The following is an 18747-nucleotide window of genomic DNA, read 5'->3' on the forward strand; positions in this document are numbered from 1 at the left end:
GAGGCTGTCTTCTACTCTTTGCGGATCGTTGGAGTTCGATCACGTCGGATCACTGCGTCCTGTCCATCGTCCACCAGGATTACTGTCTTCATTTCTGGCGACTTCCACCCCACAGTTTCCAGAATGTGGAACGGTAAACGATTAAATACTTCAAGCGGAACTCTGCCCTACTTTCTGCGCAGGCGGTCAGACCAGTTCCCACTGGCCAGCAATGCACAGGGTTCTACGCCCAGTATTTTCTTATCCCCAAGAAAACGGGAGGCCTTTGACCCATACTGGATCTGAGAGCCCTAAACCGGTTCTTGGTGAAAGAGAAATTCAAGATGGTCTTGCTGGGCACTCTAAGCCCCCTTCTCCGTTTTCGAATGGGCCACCAGCATTACCAGTATTGTGTCCTGCCCTTCGGTCTGGCATCTGTCCTGGGTCTTTGCCAAATGCCTGGCAGTTGTCTGTGCCCATCTTCGCAGGTAGGGTGTTTGTGTATTCCCCTACGTCGATGACTGACTCATCAAGGGCAGCTCGATCCAGGGGGCTCTCGCGGCCATGCGCCTCACTATAGACACACTGGAAACCTTGGGATTCTTGATCAACCCCAAGTCCCACCTTCAGCCGGCCAGACAACTGGACTTCATTGGGGCACACCTGGACACTGTCCAGAACAAGGCCTACCTACCTCAGGACAGGGTAAAGATCTTGGCGGCTCTTGCACGTCATATTTCCGGCCACATCCAGGTATCTGCTTGCCACTTGCTCCAGCTGCTTGGCCATATGGTGGTGACTGTGCATGTCAACCCTTTTCGCTCAGCTACACATGCACCGTACACAATGGACACTGCGTTCCCAGTGGTGTCAGGCGTCCCAGGACCTACATGCCCCCATTGTGGTCTTGGATGAGCTACAACATTCTCTTCACTGGTGGACCTTCCCTGAGAATCTGTTGCGGGGGTCCCCATTGGTGGCAGCTCCACCTCAGGTTTTGCTCACCACTGATGCTTCTCAGACAGGGTGGGGAGCACACGTCCTTGGGGTATTGCATGCAGAGTTTCTGGTTGCCTCGAGAGGAGGCTCCAAATCAACCTTCTGGAGCTGAGGGCAGTCCAATATGCCTTATGGGTGTTCCAGGAGCTGCTGGCGAACTATGTAATCCTGGTACGCACAGACAATCAGGTGGCCCCTGATCCGACTGAGGATGGCACTAGACCTCATCACACAGGACCAGGGTAGACTCTGCCATCTCATCTTCTGGTCCCTAGCCTTCACAGCGTGGATGTTAACCGGCTGATGGTTGAGGCCCTTGGCCAACCAGCAGTGGTGTCCCATGTTCTTCTGGAGTCTAGGAAATCTGTCCACCAAAAAATCCTACAATCTGAAGTGGAAGTGTGTCTCCTCCTGGTGTGAAGTTTGCAGTATGGACCCCTTCACCTGTTCCCCCTTGGATCTTCTGGACTATTTGTTGTTGCTCCTCTCTGAATCTGGCCTACAGATCCCCTCGGTGAGGGTACACCTCAGCACCATAGCATACCATTGGGATGTGGATGGTTCTGCTATCTCTTGCCATCCACTGATGGACATTTTATGAAGGGTCTCCTACTCATCCCCCCCGGCAGTTTCCTGGGATCTAAATGTGGTTCACTCACAGCTCATGAAACCCCTGTTTGAGCCATTACACTCCTGTGACCTAAAATACCTTTCCTGGAAAGTACTTTGAGGCGGTCACATTGGCTCGCAGGATGAATGAACTGCAGGCGCTGGTGTCATACCCGCCTTACACAAAGTTCTGTCATGACTGGGTGGTTTCAGAGTTCCACCTCAACCAGTCCATCTTACCGTCTTTTTTTCCCCGAAGCCACACGCTCATAGAGATGAACATGCCCCTCCATACCTTAAACTGTAAGAGGGCTCTCGCCTTGTATCTAGAACAGGCGACGCCTCATCGAACCTCCTCTCAACTGTACATTTCATTGGACAGAAATAGGTTGGGTGTCGCTGTCTCCAAACAGACGTTGTCCCACTGGTTGGCCAACTGCATTGCCTTCTGCTACGCGCAGGCAGGGCTGCAGCTTGCTGGCCCTGTTCGGGCTCATTCCATCTGGGCCTTATCAGTTTTGGTAGCGTACCTGCGAGCAGTTCTTATTCATGAAATCTGCAGAGCATCAACTTGGAGTTCATTCCATACCTCTGCCTCTCATTACTGCTTAGACAAAGATGGGCGTTAGGACTCCTGTTTTGGGCAATCCATCCTACAGAACCTTTTTCAGCTATAACCCATCTCTCCCACCGTGGTTCCCCGCTTGGGTGAAGGTCTGCTCCTCTGGTCTCCGCAGCTGCGGTTGTTGTGCACATTTGCATCCATTTTTACTGGTCAAAGTTGGAGAGGCCTGAAGCTACTAATTCACCCAGTTGTGAGGACTACCATTCTGCTTGTCCTTGGAGAAAGCAGAGTTGCTTACCTGTAACAGGTGTTCTCCAAGGACAGCAGGATGTTAGTCCTCACAGAACCCTCCCGCCTCTCCGTGAAGTTGGGGTCTTTTTTTCTTAGCGGGATTTTTTGATTGTTCGCTGTCTCGCTCACTCTGTTATAAGACTGAAGAGGGACCCTGCATTAACATGTGGATAGTGGCATACTCAGTGTGCCAGTCAAAGTTTTCCATGCTGGGCTACATCCGATGATGTCACCTGGTTGTGAGGACTAACATCCTGCTGTCCTTGGAGAACACTGTTACAGGTAAGCAACTCTGCTAAACTAACTTTTATCTGGTAAGAAATTCGTATATATCTTTCTGTATTTGATGTGACTTGATTGATATGCTTTCCTCATGTAAAAAATATATATACTTTTTAAAAAATCTGACTGATTTATTGAGTTGCTCTGATCTTATAAAATAATTGTTCTCATCTAATACTGATGTGTCAAACTTATCACATGGTGATTTGAGAGGGAGTAACCTATATGGGAACTCATTAAAGTTTCCTTTACTTATTTCTGCCTTTCAGAGCAGAAGCGAGACAACATCAGTCATCAAGGGTGGAACCAAGAGTCAACAGGTGTTGAAGAAAATAGATGCACTATGGTGTGGGCGAAGCAACAATTTCTAGGCATATCCGCCTCTCACGTTGCTAGAAAGGACAGTATCCCAAAGCTGACTTACCGAGCAGAAGAAACTGGGACCCTGGAGAATGGGAGCTAGAGGACAAAGTCTTTAGCTCCTTGTGAACTGCTGGGGCTGCCAGGATCTAGACCTGTTGGCAGCCTTCAACAATGCAAAAAGGTCTGCGCTTCTTCAGATGCAGGTGGGACCTGAAAGCATTGGGCATAAACGCTCTCGTTCAGGTGTGGCTGTGAGGCGCTTTGCTGTATGTATTCCCTCCCTGGCCTCTGATAGGCAGGATCTTCTGGAAGATGGCAAGTCAAACCAACACCATTCTTTTAGAAGCTCCGGATTGGGCTCAGAGACGGTGGTATGCCGATCTGCAGAGACTGTTGGTTGGCAGTCCCCTCAGGATATGTTGTGGCAGGGACTCATTCTACACAAGGATCTGGGTATATTTTGTCTTACAGGTTGGCAATTGAAAGGACTCTGTTGAAGCGGAGTTATTCGCCCATGTGATTTCCACTTTACTTCAGGACAGGAAATTTTCTACTTCTGTAGCCTATGTTAAGGTTTGGAGAGTTTTTGAGGCCTGCTGTTTGAGTGAGGTCGTCAACCTTTCAAGGTGGATATTCCTTTAATTTTGGAATTCCTACAGGATGGCTTGTGTAAAGGCTTGGCCCTTACCACCCTGAAAGATCAAGTTGCAGCTCTTTTGCTTGTTATAGAGGATGAGTCAATGGAGGGCCTTTGTCTTCCCATCCCTACATGTCCTGTTTCTTAAATGGAGTTAAGCGTCTTTGCCCCCCTTTGTGGCTTCCAGTGCCTCTGTGGGACCTTAATTTAGTCCTGGAATTCTTGGCAGATTCGATGTTTCGGCTGCTGTGTGCTCTTTCCTTGCAGCTGATCTTGAAGACAGTTTTTCTGATAGCAATCTGTTCGGCATGTCTGGTCTCCAAACCGCAGGCTCTTTCTTGCTGTGAGCCTTTCTGCATATGACTCTGGGAGCAGTATAGCTTCAGACTGTGCCCTCATTTTTGCCAAAAGATGTTTGTTTCATTTGAATCAGTCCATTCCCTGTCCACTTTGGACAGGAACAGAGATGAAAGTGAGTGATGTTAAGCGACATTTGCTGAGATACTTGCTGATTTCTGCTGGAAGTCAAATTCACCTGTTTGTGCTCCATGATGACAGTAAGCAGGGAACGCAGGCAACGATAGCCCTGTTAGGTTAAAGAAGTTTTTAACGGCCACCTATGTGGCTGCTGAGGTTGCTTTGCTGAAACAGATTAGACCGCATTCCACGAGGGTTCAGGCGGTATCATGGATGTGACTTCATTTGTTGCCTGCCAAGATTTGCCAAGCAATGACGTGGTCATCTTTGCACACCTTTTCCAAGCATTATCATTTGGATGTTCAGGCTAGGGAGGACGCCACATTCGTGCGGGCAGTATAAACTGGACTGCTAGCAGTCTCCCACCCTCTTTGGGATTAACTTTGGTACATCCCATTAGTGGAGATTGGCTTGCCTGAATGCAGAGGAAGGGGAAATTTACTACTTACCTGATAATTTCCTTTCTTCTGAGGGCTGGCCAATTTCTGACCAGCCCTAGGCTGCCGAGGTTTTATGTTTTGGTTAGCCTTTTTGGAGTGAACTTTGCAGAGTGTGATTCCTGTGCGACATTGAAGACTGATAAGTGGCTTATCTAACCCCTTAGTTTAGTGAATGTTACTACTTTTGGCTGAGCTCAGTGCTCCTGTTGGGTTGGAATCATGAGTGGCTGATTTGTTATTGATAATGTTCAAGTATAATCAGTTTGTCTACCGTTTGACTTTTCCAGAGAATACTGGCGGGTTGATGCTGGGGCAGGACTATATATCTGTGACATCAGCTTTTGCTCAGTTTCCATTTGCTGGCAGAGGTGCATAACCCACTGGTAGGGACTGGCCTGCCCTCGGAGGAAAGGAAATTATCAGGTAAGTAGTAATTTCTTCTTAGTGCTTATGAAACTGTTTATTATGATAAATCAAAAACTGAGAACAAGAATAATGACTTCATATGTGACATGTGAAAAAGTATTTAACTGCTTCTTCATCGCTTTTATGTCTGTAATGGGGAGCTTGTAAGCACCACAACACTGCCTTACGGATCTTGACCTGGATTTTAAATTATATGCAGACATCCGTTTTTCTGTCCTTGTAGATGACACTATGGCTGCAGCAGTATCTAGGTTTACAGTTGCAGTTGACTGTATTGCTTCTTGGCTTTTTGATAAACTTGCTGTTAAAGAAGGAAATTTTGCTGGTTTCTAGATTTGTTAAAGATAATCATCCAGAGTTTATTGAAATTAGAAGTTTACGCCTTCCAGTAGCAACCCTATTCAAGAATTTGGGCATAATATTTGATGCTTCATTATCTTTCCCAACCTTTTTTGTGTTGTGGCACACCTGGCTTTGGGCTCACTTCATCATGGCACAGTAGCACCTCCCCTATCCCCCACCTCCTTGGCATCAAGCTTTTTTTTCTTCCTCCTCCCCCACCCCACCCCCATCACCTTTTCTCTTCCCTCTTCCCTCTCCCCCATCTCCCACCTCTTCATATCATGACCATCTTTTCCTCTCTCTTCCCTCTCCCTTTGCTCCATTGCAGTCCTCATCTTCTCTCCACCACCCTTGGCATTATCACCTTCTCTTCATTTCCTCCAGACACCTGGCCAGCTCTCTCTGCCAGGAAGCGGCAGAGGAATATTGGGGAGGCACTACGGCGACAACTGAGGGAGGGACAATCACCGCACATCCACCAACTTCAGCACTGATGGAGGACAGCAGTGGAGGAGGAGAGCTGGGTAATTCAGAGGCTGCCTGGGACGAGAGCAGGGGAAGAAGGAAAGCGGTGGGGAAAGAGGAATTGAAAGTGAAAGCCGGCTTACCAGCGCACCAGGTGAGACCCTCCCCATCGGAAACTGAGAAAAGCCGACGCCAAGGTCTGTGCACCGCCCACAACTAGACCATCGACCTCAACCAGCCCATCGTCCCCTACTCAGCCTCCATTGCTGCGAGCCGCTTAAATATTGTGGCATTCAGGGACTCCTCAAACACCAGCCCAGCTACCTCTGCCTGGAAGTGGCATGGCAGAGGCACTGTGGTGCCAGAAACTGAGGGTGGGGCGACCGCCACACATCCACCAACTTCAGCGCCAATGGAGGGCAGCAGCGGTGGAGGAGGAGAGCTGTAGAGAGTATCCTCTGAAGCAGGGGTCGGGAACCCATGGCTCGCTAGCCAGATATGGCTCTTTTGAGGGCTGCACCTGGCTCGCAGACAAGTGTCCCCACACTTTCCCGCTGACCCAGCTGCTCCCCGGTCCTCCTCCGCCCGGGCTTAAAATGCTGTCAGCCCGGGCGGAACGCGGCAGGACAGCTGGAATCAGCGGCACCGGCGTGCTCTCTTCTTCCCGCCCCCCCCCCCCCCCCATCCGCGGCCCGGAAGAGGAAGTGGAGAGTATAGGGTGCGTGCGCGGCAGGAAGAGGCCACGCTAGTGCGCTCGGCATCGGCCCGAAGAAAAGAAGACTGAGCAGCGCGGCTCGGAGGAAAATGAAGAGGTTCAGCCGCGGCCGATGGCACTCCGCCTCCGCAAGGGCTGAAGATGAAGGAGGTTAGCGTTGGGAGGAGGCTGCTGCTGCCGCGAGTTCCCGGGGTGGGGGAGAGAGAGAGTGAATGAGCGAGCAAGCATGTGTGTTTGCTCGCTCATTCACTCTCTCTCTCCCCCACCCCCACCCCGGGAACTCGCGGCAGCAGCAGCCTCCTCCAAACGCTAACCTCCTTCATCTTCAGCCCTCGCGGAGGCGGAGTGCCATCGGCCGCGGCTGAATCTCTTCATTTTCCTCCGAGCCGCGCTGCAGTCTTCTTTTCTTCGGGCCGATGCCGAGCGCACTAGCGTGGCCTCTGCTTGCCGCGCAGGCACCCGATAGTCTCCACTTCCTCTTCCGGGCCGCAGGGGGGGGGGGGGGGGGCGCTGTGTGTGTGTGTGAGAGATTGCATGTATGTGAATGATTGAGAGCCTGTATGTAAGTTTACCATTGGGAACCTGTATGTTTGTGATTGAAAACCTGTTTGTGTGAAAGAGTATGTGTGTATGATTGAGATCCTTTGTGTGTGAGAGAGATCATGTGTATGTATGATTAAGAGCCTGTGTGTATAAGTAAGAGAGAGAGATCATGTGTGTCTGTGTGTGATTGAGAGCTGATTTAGATGAGGGCGCATGTGAGTATGTGATTGAGAGCCTGTGTGTAAATGAGAGAAAGAGAGGACATGTTTGTAAGCATGTGAATGAGAGTCTGTGTATGAGAGAAAAAGACAGCATGTATTTATGTGATTGAAAGCCTGTGTGTGTGTAAGCATGAAAAGATAGACAGCATGGGTGTAAATGTGTAATCAAGAGCCTATATAAGTGAGAGAGAAAAAACATGTGTATATGTGAGTACTGAGAGCATGTGTGTATAGGTGTGTCATTGAGAGCCAGTGTGAGTGAGAGCGCTGGTATGTGACTGAGAGAGGAGAAAGTTCCAAGCAAACCACCCCACCTCCTGCTAATTCAGAACAATCTCAGGACACCTGGATCTCAAACGTTCCCAGGTATGCAGAGCAAAAAAAATTTTGTATCCTTATTATTTTTCATTACTGGGTCTTTGTGTCTGCTATTTTGAAATATTTTGTTGGTATGTGGAAATGTTTTATATGAGTTTTTAATTATTGGATATTCCACTCATCAGCTGTTTTGAAATATGTTCTTTTTGTTAGTACAGTTTTACTGCTGATGATTTTATATTTCTTGATTTGTTTTATAAGGATGGGTGATGTTTCTTTTTTCCTTTGTTACACTGCATACAGAGACTCTGGCTTGTTGCGGTTTCCAATTCAGTTTTTTCTGCATGCTTCTTGTTATGCGTTTTGGTCTCTTTATTCTATGTTAGGTGAGGGACAGCACGTGATTCAGGTGAGGTTTTCTGCTGGCGTGTAGTTTGTGTGTAGGACTCTATAGCAGCCTGACTTGGTCCGTTTTCCTAATAGGAGATGTATTGGTGTCTTAAGGCCTGGTGTAATATTTTCAGAGACTTATTGTACTTTAAAAGTGTGATCTTACATAAAATGCACACATTTACTTGTATTTAGTTTTAAACATATTGTATGGCTCTCGTGGAATTACATTTTAAAATATGTGGCGTTTATGGCTCTCTCAGCCAAAAAGGTTCCTGACCCCTGCTCTGAAGAAACATGGCAGACTCTAATAGCATTTCATTGGCTTTTAATGTTAAATGTTAAAATTATCAGGATGAAAGGGATAAAATTATAGAAGGAAAAAAGGGGGGGAATAGGGGTAATATCTAGTATAGCAGGTGTTTGGGGACTGCCTTTGAGGATAGAACCACAATTAAATGCCTTCCAGGATCATCAGCTGGTAGAAACAGAATCCCAATTAACCTACATTATGAAGAGAGAAAATAGAGGCATTGATTTGGATGTGATAATCCACCTTTGAACAAATGACTTTGGAAAGAACAATATCCAAGAGGTACAGAAAGATTTCCAGGCACTAGCAAAGCAGATCACTCAAATAAAACCCAAATCTATTGCCTTTTCAGAAGTATTACTGGTCTATGGTAAAGGGGCAGAGATGCTTAAAGAGATAACAGATTTCAACGCATGGCTCAATACTTGGTGTAAGGAGCAAAATTTTAGATTCATTGGAGGCTGGGGGCTTATATAGAAGAATAGAAGGCTCTATGCCAAAGATGGACTATATCCGTTAGTGGCAGGAAAAAGGATCCTTACAGATAATTTCAGATCCTATGTCCTAAGACGGTGGTGGCAGTAAAGACCAGGTAAGTCACCCCCCAAATCCAATTCCATACCCATACCCAAAGCAGAAGGAAATAGAACAACAGGACAGCAAATCTCAGGAAAAAAAAGTCCAAAGGGAACAATAACGTAAGCGAGAATGGTTGGAAGGCTATGTGCGTAAATGCTCGTAGTCTGAGCATAAAAATTCTAGTACTACAAGCCACTATGGTAGAAGCAGACTTGGACATTGTTCCCAATACAGAGGCATGGTTCACAGAAGCGCATGATTGAGAGACAGCCATACCGGGATATAACTTGTTAAGAAGGGATAGAGAGGATAGGAAAGGGGGAGGAATAGCACTCTTATGTCAAAAGCAATATCCAAGCTACTAAAATGCTCGGAAAGTGGAGCAGAGAGGAAGCTATGTGGGCAGTCCTAAAAAGAGAAGATGGTATTCCCGTTTTGACAGGAGTGGTTTATAGACCCCCAAATCAGTTGCAGGAACTGGACAGAGATCTAAAGACATCCAGAAATTAGGGAAGAAGGAACAGGTGCTGATGGTGATTTTAACATGTTCGACATAGACTGGGAAATCACTTTTGCAGAATCTAACAGAAGTAAAATGATAGTGGATGCTCTGCAGGGAGCTCAGCTCAAACAAATGGTAAAGGAACCCACTAGAGAGGGAGTCATACTTGACTTGCTGCTCACTAATGAAGAAAATGTATCAAATGTTCGGGTGGGAGCCTATCTCAGCACCAGTGATCATAAAATGATATGGTTCGAGATTGCATCCAAGAGGAGTACCAGTCACACAAAGACCCGAGTTTTAAATTTCAAAAATACGGAGTTTGTTGAAATGGGAAGGTACCTAGAAACAAAGCTAAAAGACTGGGAGGAAGTGAATGAGGTAGAGCTACATTGGGTCAAGATAAAAGATTCAATCAAAAAGGCAGCAAATCTTTGTTAAGCAAGAAAGTAAAAGAAGAAAAAAAGCCAATCTGGTACACAAAGGAAGTGGCTGACATTATAAAAACAAAAAAAAATGGCCTTCGAGTATTACAAGAGATCCCAAACAGAAGAATATAGGGTAGAATATCTGAAGACACTGAAAGAAACAAAAAAGAAATTAGGAAAGCAAAAAGTGAGGCGGAGGAAAAAATTGCCAAAGAGGTTAAACAAGGAAACAAAATATTTTTCATATACATCAGTGAAAAGAATTCCAAAAAGGCATACTGAAATTAAGAGATGACAAAGAGCAGTAAACGCCACCAAGAACACTGTTTTCTATGTCAAGTATTTAATGTGTGAGGTGTCCAGAGGTTCAAAGGGGGGCAACAATAACTGCTCCAGAACGACATTTAAGTCCCAGGGAACTGGAGGTTTCATTGTTGGTGGACGGAGGTGGATTAGGCCATGCATGAATCTGGAGATTAGGGGGTGGTGTGAAATCAGAAGACCTCTGTCCGTATCGTGGAAAGCTGCAATCGCACTGATATGTACCCATACAGATGCAGTGGCAAGACCAGAGTCGTAGAGGTGATGTAGATATTGAAGCAACTCTGCTACGGTTGTTGAGAAAGGATCAAGTTTTCAGTGAGCGCACCATTGTGAATAACGAAACCATTTTCCTTTGTAATTACGTCTGGTGGAGGCTTTTTTGGAAGCTATAAAGACATCTTCAACAGGAGTCATAAGTGCCAGGTGACTTAATATTTGCCTCTCAATCTCCATGCTGTCAAGTGAAGGGAGTGGTGCATTGGGTGGAGTAGATTTCCTTCTTCCTGCGTGAGAAGGTTTGGGTGGGATTCCAGAGGAATTGGGCGGGCTATGGATACCACAGTTGTCTTGGCTACGCTGGCGCTACTAAAATCATGTCTGACACATCCTGTATACATTTTTGAATTGTCCTGGAAATTAGTGGAATTGGAGGGTAAGCGTAAAGCAGACCTTCTGTCCATGGAATGAGAAACGCATCCGGCGCGTAACAAAGTGTGCTTGGATAAATTTGAACAAAAGCGGGGGACTTGTCGATTGTCCTCCATCGCAAATACATTGAGAGTGGGATATCCCCATTCCTGGAAGAGATATGCTGCCACTTCAGGATTGAGCATCCACTTGTGTGGATGGAAAATCCTGCTGAGGTGGTCCACTGTGGTGTTGTCCAATCCCGGCAAGTAGGTTGCTTGAAGGGATATCTGCATGGACTCCGCCCAATGAAGAATTCGAAGAGCTTCTTGGCAAAGGGTCCATGAATCTGACCCGCCTTCTTTGTTTATGTAGAACATGGGACTTGATTGTCCATATAAATCATGAGTCGCTTCCCCACTACTTGAGCTGAGAAGGTTTGAAGTGCTTTCCAAATTGCTCGAAGTTCTAGAAGATTTATGTGTAGTGTTGATTCCCTGGGGGACCACAATCCCTGAGTCTTTAGGGTGGTCAAGTGGGCTCCCCACCCTTTCCAGGAGGCATCCGTGGTGAGAATCAACTGATAAGGAGGAGTCCTGAATGGGGAACCAATGGAGAGATTGGAATGGGAGAGCCACCACAGAATGTCTATTTTCATTGTCGGCATAATGTGGACTCTTTTTGTTAAAAACTGTTTGTACTGGCACCACTGACGCTTGAGGCCCCAGTGAAGTTGTCTTATATAGAGTCTCGTGTGCGGGACTAAATGGATCGAAGCTGCCATGTGACCGAGTAATTGAAGAATATGTCGTGCAGAAGAGCATGTTTGCAGGTGCATACGTTGTGCTAGGTTGGAGAGGGTGAGAGCTCTGTCTCGAGGAAGATAAGCTCTGTTGTGTACAGTGTGTATCACTGCTCCAATAAACTGCAGAGGTTGTGTGGGTTGGAGATGGGATTTTTCATAATTGATAATGAATCCCAAATTCTGGAGGCATTGCAGTGTGGTGGTTGTGTGGGTTTGAGGCTACTTAGAAGCCAGTTGTCCAGCTAAGGAAAAATTTGGATTGACTGTAGTCGTAGGTGAGCCACCACCACCGCTAGGCACTTTGTGAACACCCTGGGTGCCAAGGAAAGGCCAAACGGAAGGACCTCTTGTATTGGTAGAGTGTTCTGGACTCGGAAACATAGGAAACACCAGGAGGACGGGTGTATGGGAATGTGTGAGTAAGCATCCTTCAGATCGATGGAACACATCCAATCGTTTTTTTGTAGAAGAGGAAGAATGTCTTTGAGAGAGGTCATTTTGAATTTCTGTTTCTGAATGTTTGTTTAGATCTCGATGATCGAGAATGGGCCGAGAACCTCCTGATTTCTTGGGACTGAGGAAATATTGGGAGTAGAATCCCTGATCCATTTGAAATGGAAGAAGCTGAATGAATTCGTTTAGAAGGAGTTCTGAGACCTCTATTTGTAATGAGGGTATCTGATGTTGGAACCCCTGTAGAGGTGGTATATGTGGAAGAAGGGGATTGGTTATGAAATTTAACTGGTAACCCTCCTTTATAATTTGTAGTACCCACTGATCTGAAGTGATGGATTCCCAATGATCGTGGAAGAATTGTAGGCATCCCCCAACTGGTAGAGGTGAGGATGGCGTCGCCTCCCTCAAAAAGCCAGAGGCTGTTTTTGTGAGAGGGATAAGAGTGAAACTGACCCCTTGGGTACATTTTACGACATTACGAGGGATTATATCTTTTTGACGAAGAATGGAAGTCAGTTGGTGAAGTTAAATAGAGTACCGCTAAGTTCTGCTCTTTCAGTTTCGAAACCGTCTCTGCAAATTGGTCTCAAATTTTCAGGTTTGCACGGGAGAACTGCTAGTTTTTCATGGACATCGTCCCATTATAGCGCTAGCTCTCAACCAACTTCGAGACATCAACCAGGACGATGTCCTGGCAGATGTCTCGAAGTTCTTGTATAGAACATAGCAAATGACACAGGCCTTCCTCCAAATCTGTGAAGGGTTGTGGTAAGGAATTGTCTGCTGTGCAGAGGGGTCTTAACTTTTGCAGCGACTCAAATAAATACTGCGTCATATAAAATTGGTGAGTACATATCTTTGACGACAGCATTGCAGCATGGTAAGTCTTTCGCCCAAACTCATCCAGATATCTGTTGTCTTTACCTGGCGGAGTGTTGGCATGTAATTTTGGACGCTTTGCCTTGGAGATTGCAGACTCCACTACAATTGAGTTATGTGGAAGCTGAGCTGAGTTATAAATTGCTGAGTTTCACATTCAGAATTTTAAGTCCGTTTTTCTAGATGTTGAAGGAGAGGAAAAGGGGGCTTCCCACATCTTTTCAAGAACTCCCTGAAGAACTGCATGAGGTGGTAGCGCAGTGGGTTCATGTGGCATGTCAAAACTTTTGAGTATACTGAGTGTCTCTGAGCGTGGGTTGGCCACTTTTCCAGTCTCCTCATTGAGGAATGTTCCCATTTTCTCAATAAATTTAGAGTATGAGAGATCCTCAGGCGGAGAATAGGGTTCTGGTAGGGTGTCTGGTGGGTCAGACAGCATGCCCATGGAGGGAGAGGGAGACTAGGCCAATGTAATTGGCAATTCGGGGCTATAGAGTTGATTCGGTCCCGGAAATGCTGGAATATCCACTCCTTTTAGGGGTTCAGGAATATTTTCCTTAGGAGAAGCTGGTGGTAGAGAATCCTTATGTGGAGATTGTAGTACTTCCCTGGATTCCAAATCATGAAAGAAAGTCGATAACACTTGAGAAATTGTCGACATAGCTTTTGATGCTAGTGCGCCCTGCGGTGTTCTGGTTTGACCTGTCCCGGTAGGTGGATGGGGATGTGGAATTTCTTGAGAAGAAAGACCTGATAGAGGTTTTGATCTTTTAGGAGAAGGTGGAGGTAAGGCCAGCGAATGGCTTTTAAGTTTGGATGCTAAAGATATGTCTGAAGATATTGAGTATGCACTACTGGAAGTCGCCTTAGATGAAGGAGACGGAAGGTCAGAAAAACCTTCCACATGTATATCCGAAAGGGTTGCACTGGAATGAGAGGAGCGGCCAGAGTGCATCAGGGATGAAGCCAGTTTTCCTTTAGACCTTCGGTGTTTGTGTCTGGACCCGGAGTCTGTCTTAGTTTTACGTTTTTTAGAAGGCAGATGGTGTAAAGGGTCCTTATGTGTTGATGGCGCCGGAGAGTGTGCAGTATGCGTCGATGGCGGCGTGAACTGTGGAGCTGGCTTCGATAGCTTCGTAGGCTGCTCTGTATGCCTCTGTGGCGTCGAAGGCATCGTGAGCGAGCAGGTTGCTTCATTTACGTCGTGGACAGTGCTAGGTACTTCATGGGCGTCCTATGTATCTCAAGATGCTTCGATTGCGTCGTAGACAATGAGCGCCTGTCATGCGCCGTATGCTTTGACGCAGTTGACGCTCTAGGCTGCGAAGTGCCGGGAACAGATCCCTGTGCCTCAGACGACACAGCTGGGGCCTTTATAGGAGCAGGGGGAGCGATTCTCGACCCCTGGTGCAATTTGTTGGGCTCTGTAGGTATAATGTACCTGGGCCCAGCTCCTGATGAGCGACACGGCTTCTCCTGTGGTCCCAAGGAGGAGGTCGGTTTCCTGTGGGATGTCGATGTCGTCTTCACCCAGCCAGGCGAAGATTGCGCCGATGGCGTCAGGGCATGAGCACCTGAAGTTTTGAGGCGCTCGATCTGCTCCGCGCTATGACGGCACGCTGGTGGTGACATTCTGCCACAATCATGACAAGATCTCTGGTTGTGATTGGGCCCGAGGCACAAGTAACAATAATCATGCCCGTCCGTGAGGGACATAATCTTCTCGCATTGGCAATATTTAAACCCAGACGGTTTGGGTGCCATTATGCAGGGAAAGATCGAAAAATTTTGAAAAAATTCCGAGGAAAATATTTTCTTCACTGAGAGAACAAAAGCCCGCATGCATTCGGCTCGCGGAAAAAAATAGACTGAAGGGAAGATGGCTGATTTGCGCGGGAATACCCCGTGCAGCTGCACAGAGTTAAAAACTCTGTGACTCACTGAGGGAAGCTCCGCCTACCAGGATCGCGACGTGCTCCCATACAGCATGGCTAAATCAGCCTGCTATCGACGGGAAATACTCCATGGTGCAACCTCATCTTGAGTATTGTGCACAGTTCTGGTCATTACATCTCAAAAAAAATATAGCAGAATTAGAAAAGGTACAGAGAAGGCTGACCAAAATGATAATGGGGATGGAACGATTCCGCTATGAGGAAAGGCTAAAGAGGTTAGGACTCTTCAGCTTTGATAAGACACGGCTGAGGGCAGCTATGATAGAGGTTTATAAAATGAGTGGAATGGAACAAGTAAACATTAGTTTAATCTTTCGAAAAGTACAAAGACCAGGAGACAACACAATGATGTTACTAGGTAATAAAAATAAATAAATAAAATAAATAATATAGGAAATTATTTTTTACTCAATGCTTAATTAAGCTTTAGAATTTATTCCTAGAGGATATGATGAAAGCTGTTAGTGTGGCTGTGTTTAAAAAAAAAAAAAAGGTTTGGACAAGTTCCTGGAGAAAAAGTCCATTAATCATTATTAAGGTAGAGTTGCAGAAATCCACTGCCTATTCTTGGGATAAGCAGCTTGAAATCTATCTACCCCTTGGCATCCTGCCAGGTACTTGTGACCTGGATTGGCCACTGTTGGAAACAGGATACTGGGCTTAATGGACCTTTGGTTTGACCCAGTATGGCAAGTCATATGTTCTTATGTAGTGTACTATCTTAGTACTTGCTTGAACCTAAAACTTAAGTTCTTGTGCATATTCATTACAGTTATCCTGAAAACCAGACCTGTTAGATGTGCGTCCAGGAGAGGGTTGGAAAACATTGTTAGATGACACTTTCACCTTACTGGAGAACATAGGCTCCCTGATTTTTGAATATGATGGCTGTTATATATTATAACAAATGAAACAAAAACAGTGAAACATGTTTTATTGAAACTCTTTAATAAAGAGTAATTGAATAGAGTCATATAGCAATTAGTGGAAGTAAACTAAATTCTGACTTGTAGCTTTTAACATGCAATGTGAGGTACAAGTTAATTTACAATGTAGAGGAAGTTCTTAATATGTCTTCCATAAAACTGCATTGGTTTAAAAAAAAAAAAAAAAAGCATTGTGTATATTGAATGAATAACTTTGTAAACCTTTTCATGACTGAAATTGAAAACCATACTGATAAAACATACATGTCACACACATCTAAAATTTATATTTGTATCTTAAATTCTGGTGTGTGTATATATGTATATATAGTGCGGGGGTGGTCCACTCTGGTCCTCGAGCCACAAACAGGCCTGGTTTTCAGGATACCCACAATGAATATGCATTTTTGCCTCTGTTTCTTTGTTTTGTTATTTAGTTTATTCAGTTTTGCTGTCCTTTGCCTCTGGCTAACTTACACCCCAAGTTACTACCTCCTTGTTATATGTAACTTTCGCCTCTTGTTAAATGGTTGATTAAGTTCTACCCCTTGTTACATGTAAACCGATTTGATTTGAATTTATTCATGAAGGTCGGTATAGAAAAGTGTTAAATAAGAGATTTGCATGCACTGTCTGCATTGTATGCAAATCTATTTTACATATTCATTGTGGATATCCTGAAAACCTAGCCTGTTTGTGGTTCTTGAGGACTGGAGTTGGCCACCCCTGATACAGTGTATAGGGAGGGTGGGAAATGGAGAAGAAACTTGAATTCAACAAAATGGTGGTTTTTGCTTTATCAGAGGAACCTGGATCAAATTATTTATGGTGTAATGCTTGAAATGTGCAGATCAGAGGTCACATTTTGTACAACCTAAAGGCCCTGCCTATAATGTCCTTTTTCAGGAGAAGGGAGCCAACATCCATTTGGAGCAATGAATATCCCTCAAACACCATCAGTTGCCCAGATTGGAATCTCAGTGGAGTTACTAGAGCAGTTAGCGCAGCAAACACCTGTAGCAAGTGCTACTGTATCAACAGTTGATTCATTCACTCAGGTAATTCAAGTTGTAGATGTTCATTACAGAGAGTTTGACTACTCATTGGTTTTATAATAAGACTCCTGTTCCAGTTTGACTAACATTTTATTATACAACTGTGCACTGGGACTGAGTTCCCAGTTGTGAAGTTCCCATTTCTAGTGCTACTTGTGTTATTTATGGTGGCATGTTGGTCACTGTACAGTATTGCTTCCTTATGCTGTATTTGGTTAATTTCCATATTGCTTGCATTGACATTAAATAAGTTAACTATTTTAATTGTCTTGGCATGTTAAGAATTTGTGTGTTTATATGTGTATATATTTACAATACATGTGCAGTAGTTACATTTTTTTAAAGATCTTGTTTGCTGCAATAGGGTTGAAATTAGTAAATTTAATATTTTTTTCCTGTCCAGACACCATTTCTTTTAAATCCATTTTTAATTTTCTTTAAAACACATTTTTACTAAGTCAGCATGGAATATATTAGAATTATGTTTAGAGAAATTTATTAAAATTTGATAATCCATTATTTGTTACCAACAGAAACATATCAGTGGATTACAGTAGAAATATCTAGACCTAAATGTTCAGAGCAGTATCCCGCAATACCTTACTCCTTCCTTCCCTCTATTAGAATATTGACTTCTGAATGAGTTTGGTCTACAAAGGGGGGGTGTACAGCCAAAAAGTTAAATTTTTTTTGTCATATTTGTATATGCTAAGCAAAATGAAGCAGACCACAAATCACTAGTAAACAATTATTTTATCTTAATATATAATTTGTATTATAATTATTAATCTAGAAAATCATTTTTTCTTTTCAGTTTACTCAAAAGATGTTGGACAACTTCTATAATTTTGCTACATCATTTGCTGTGTCTCAGGCTCAGATGATACCAAACCCCTCTGAAGTTTTCATCCCTGCAAACGTAATTCTAAAATGGTAAGGCACCTGGGGGCACAGACACCTTTAATCGTGTGTGGAATACATAACCACTGACTGTAATGTTCCCTTATTTTGTGTAGGAAATTTAAATTTCCTAGACAGATGGACTCAGGACCAGTGGGTTTATGCTCCCCTGCCAGTAGATGGAGATGGAGCAAGCTGATGTCACATGATATATAACCCTGCAGTGACCTCAGCCTGCCAGCATTCTCCATCTCCAGCAGATGATGAATGTGCATCTCCCTATGGGGATTGCTTTGAGCTTTTTGGAAGGAGGAATTTGAAATTGTAAATTAAGGAAAAGAGAGCCCTGCTCTCCTGCAGTGATACCTAAAGGTCCCTCTCCCAGTTGAGAATTCCTGAGGTGATTTCTGTGGTCCCTCAAATGTGAGCCTTAGTCTGGTAGTTGGGTTTCCCAGCAAGGACTTAGTTGCAGGTGCAGGAGGCTGAGCACGGCAGTGATGGCAGATACCCTCTCCCCTCACAGCCGGAGACTGTCTCTGTACTCAGCTGGTAAGTGCTGAGCTCAGATAAGGTTTTGAGAAAAAAAAAGTTTTACCTTTGAATCAGAGACAGAGGGTTTCAGAACTTCCTCTGATCTCTGTGCTCGGCACGCTGTACCGACGTTTGTTCCTGCTCCCGTTAGGGTTGAGGAACTGGGCAGCATGGTGGATTGAGCAGTCCCCGATGGACTAGGCCCTGCACTTAGGCTTTTTTCTTGCATGCCGCATGATAGGCTGCGGTGGCGGCGTTTTTTGTGTTCTCTGTAGCTCTCTACAGGCTGTTGGTACGCGCAGCTTTTGGGCTGTTTCTACGTGCGCAAACTTTACACTGTTCATACACTTAGGTTGGGGCACAAGTTGTGCGTGCATCTTGCTGCACTTTCTTCTAGGCGCTTAT

General features: G+C 45.1%; 1 protein-coding gene across 2 annotated transcripts in view; it reads left to right on the forward strand.

The window, feature by feature from the left end:
* Window positions 1-18747, forward strand: part of HIKESHI (heat shock protein nuclear import factor hikeshi) — a 102513-nt gene that overhangs the window by 71074 nt on the left and 12692 nt on the right. For both annotated transcript variants that reach the window (XR_003856841.1, XM_029602263.1), the window contains exons 3-4: window positions 16763-16914; window positions 17726-17844. Coding sequence is in view for 1 of the 2 variants with exons in the window: in XM_029602263.1 (XP_029458123.1) it covers window positions 16763-16914; window positions 17726-17844 (271 nt within the window). In the remaining variant the exon portion in view is untranslated. The remainder of the gene's footprint in view (window positions 1-16762; window positions 16915-17725; window positions 17845-18747) is intronic.

This window comes from Rhinatrema bivittatum, chromosome 5 (assembly GCF_901001135.1).
Source record: "Rhinatrema bivittatum chromosome 5, aRhiBiv1.1, whole genome shotgun sequence".
Taxonomy (NCBI): domain Eukaryota; kingdom Metazoa; phylum Chordata; class Amphibia; order Gymnophiona; family Rhinatrematidae; genus Rhinatrema; species Rhinatrema bivittatum.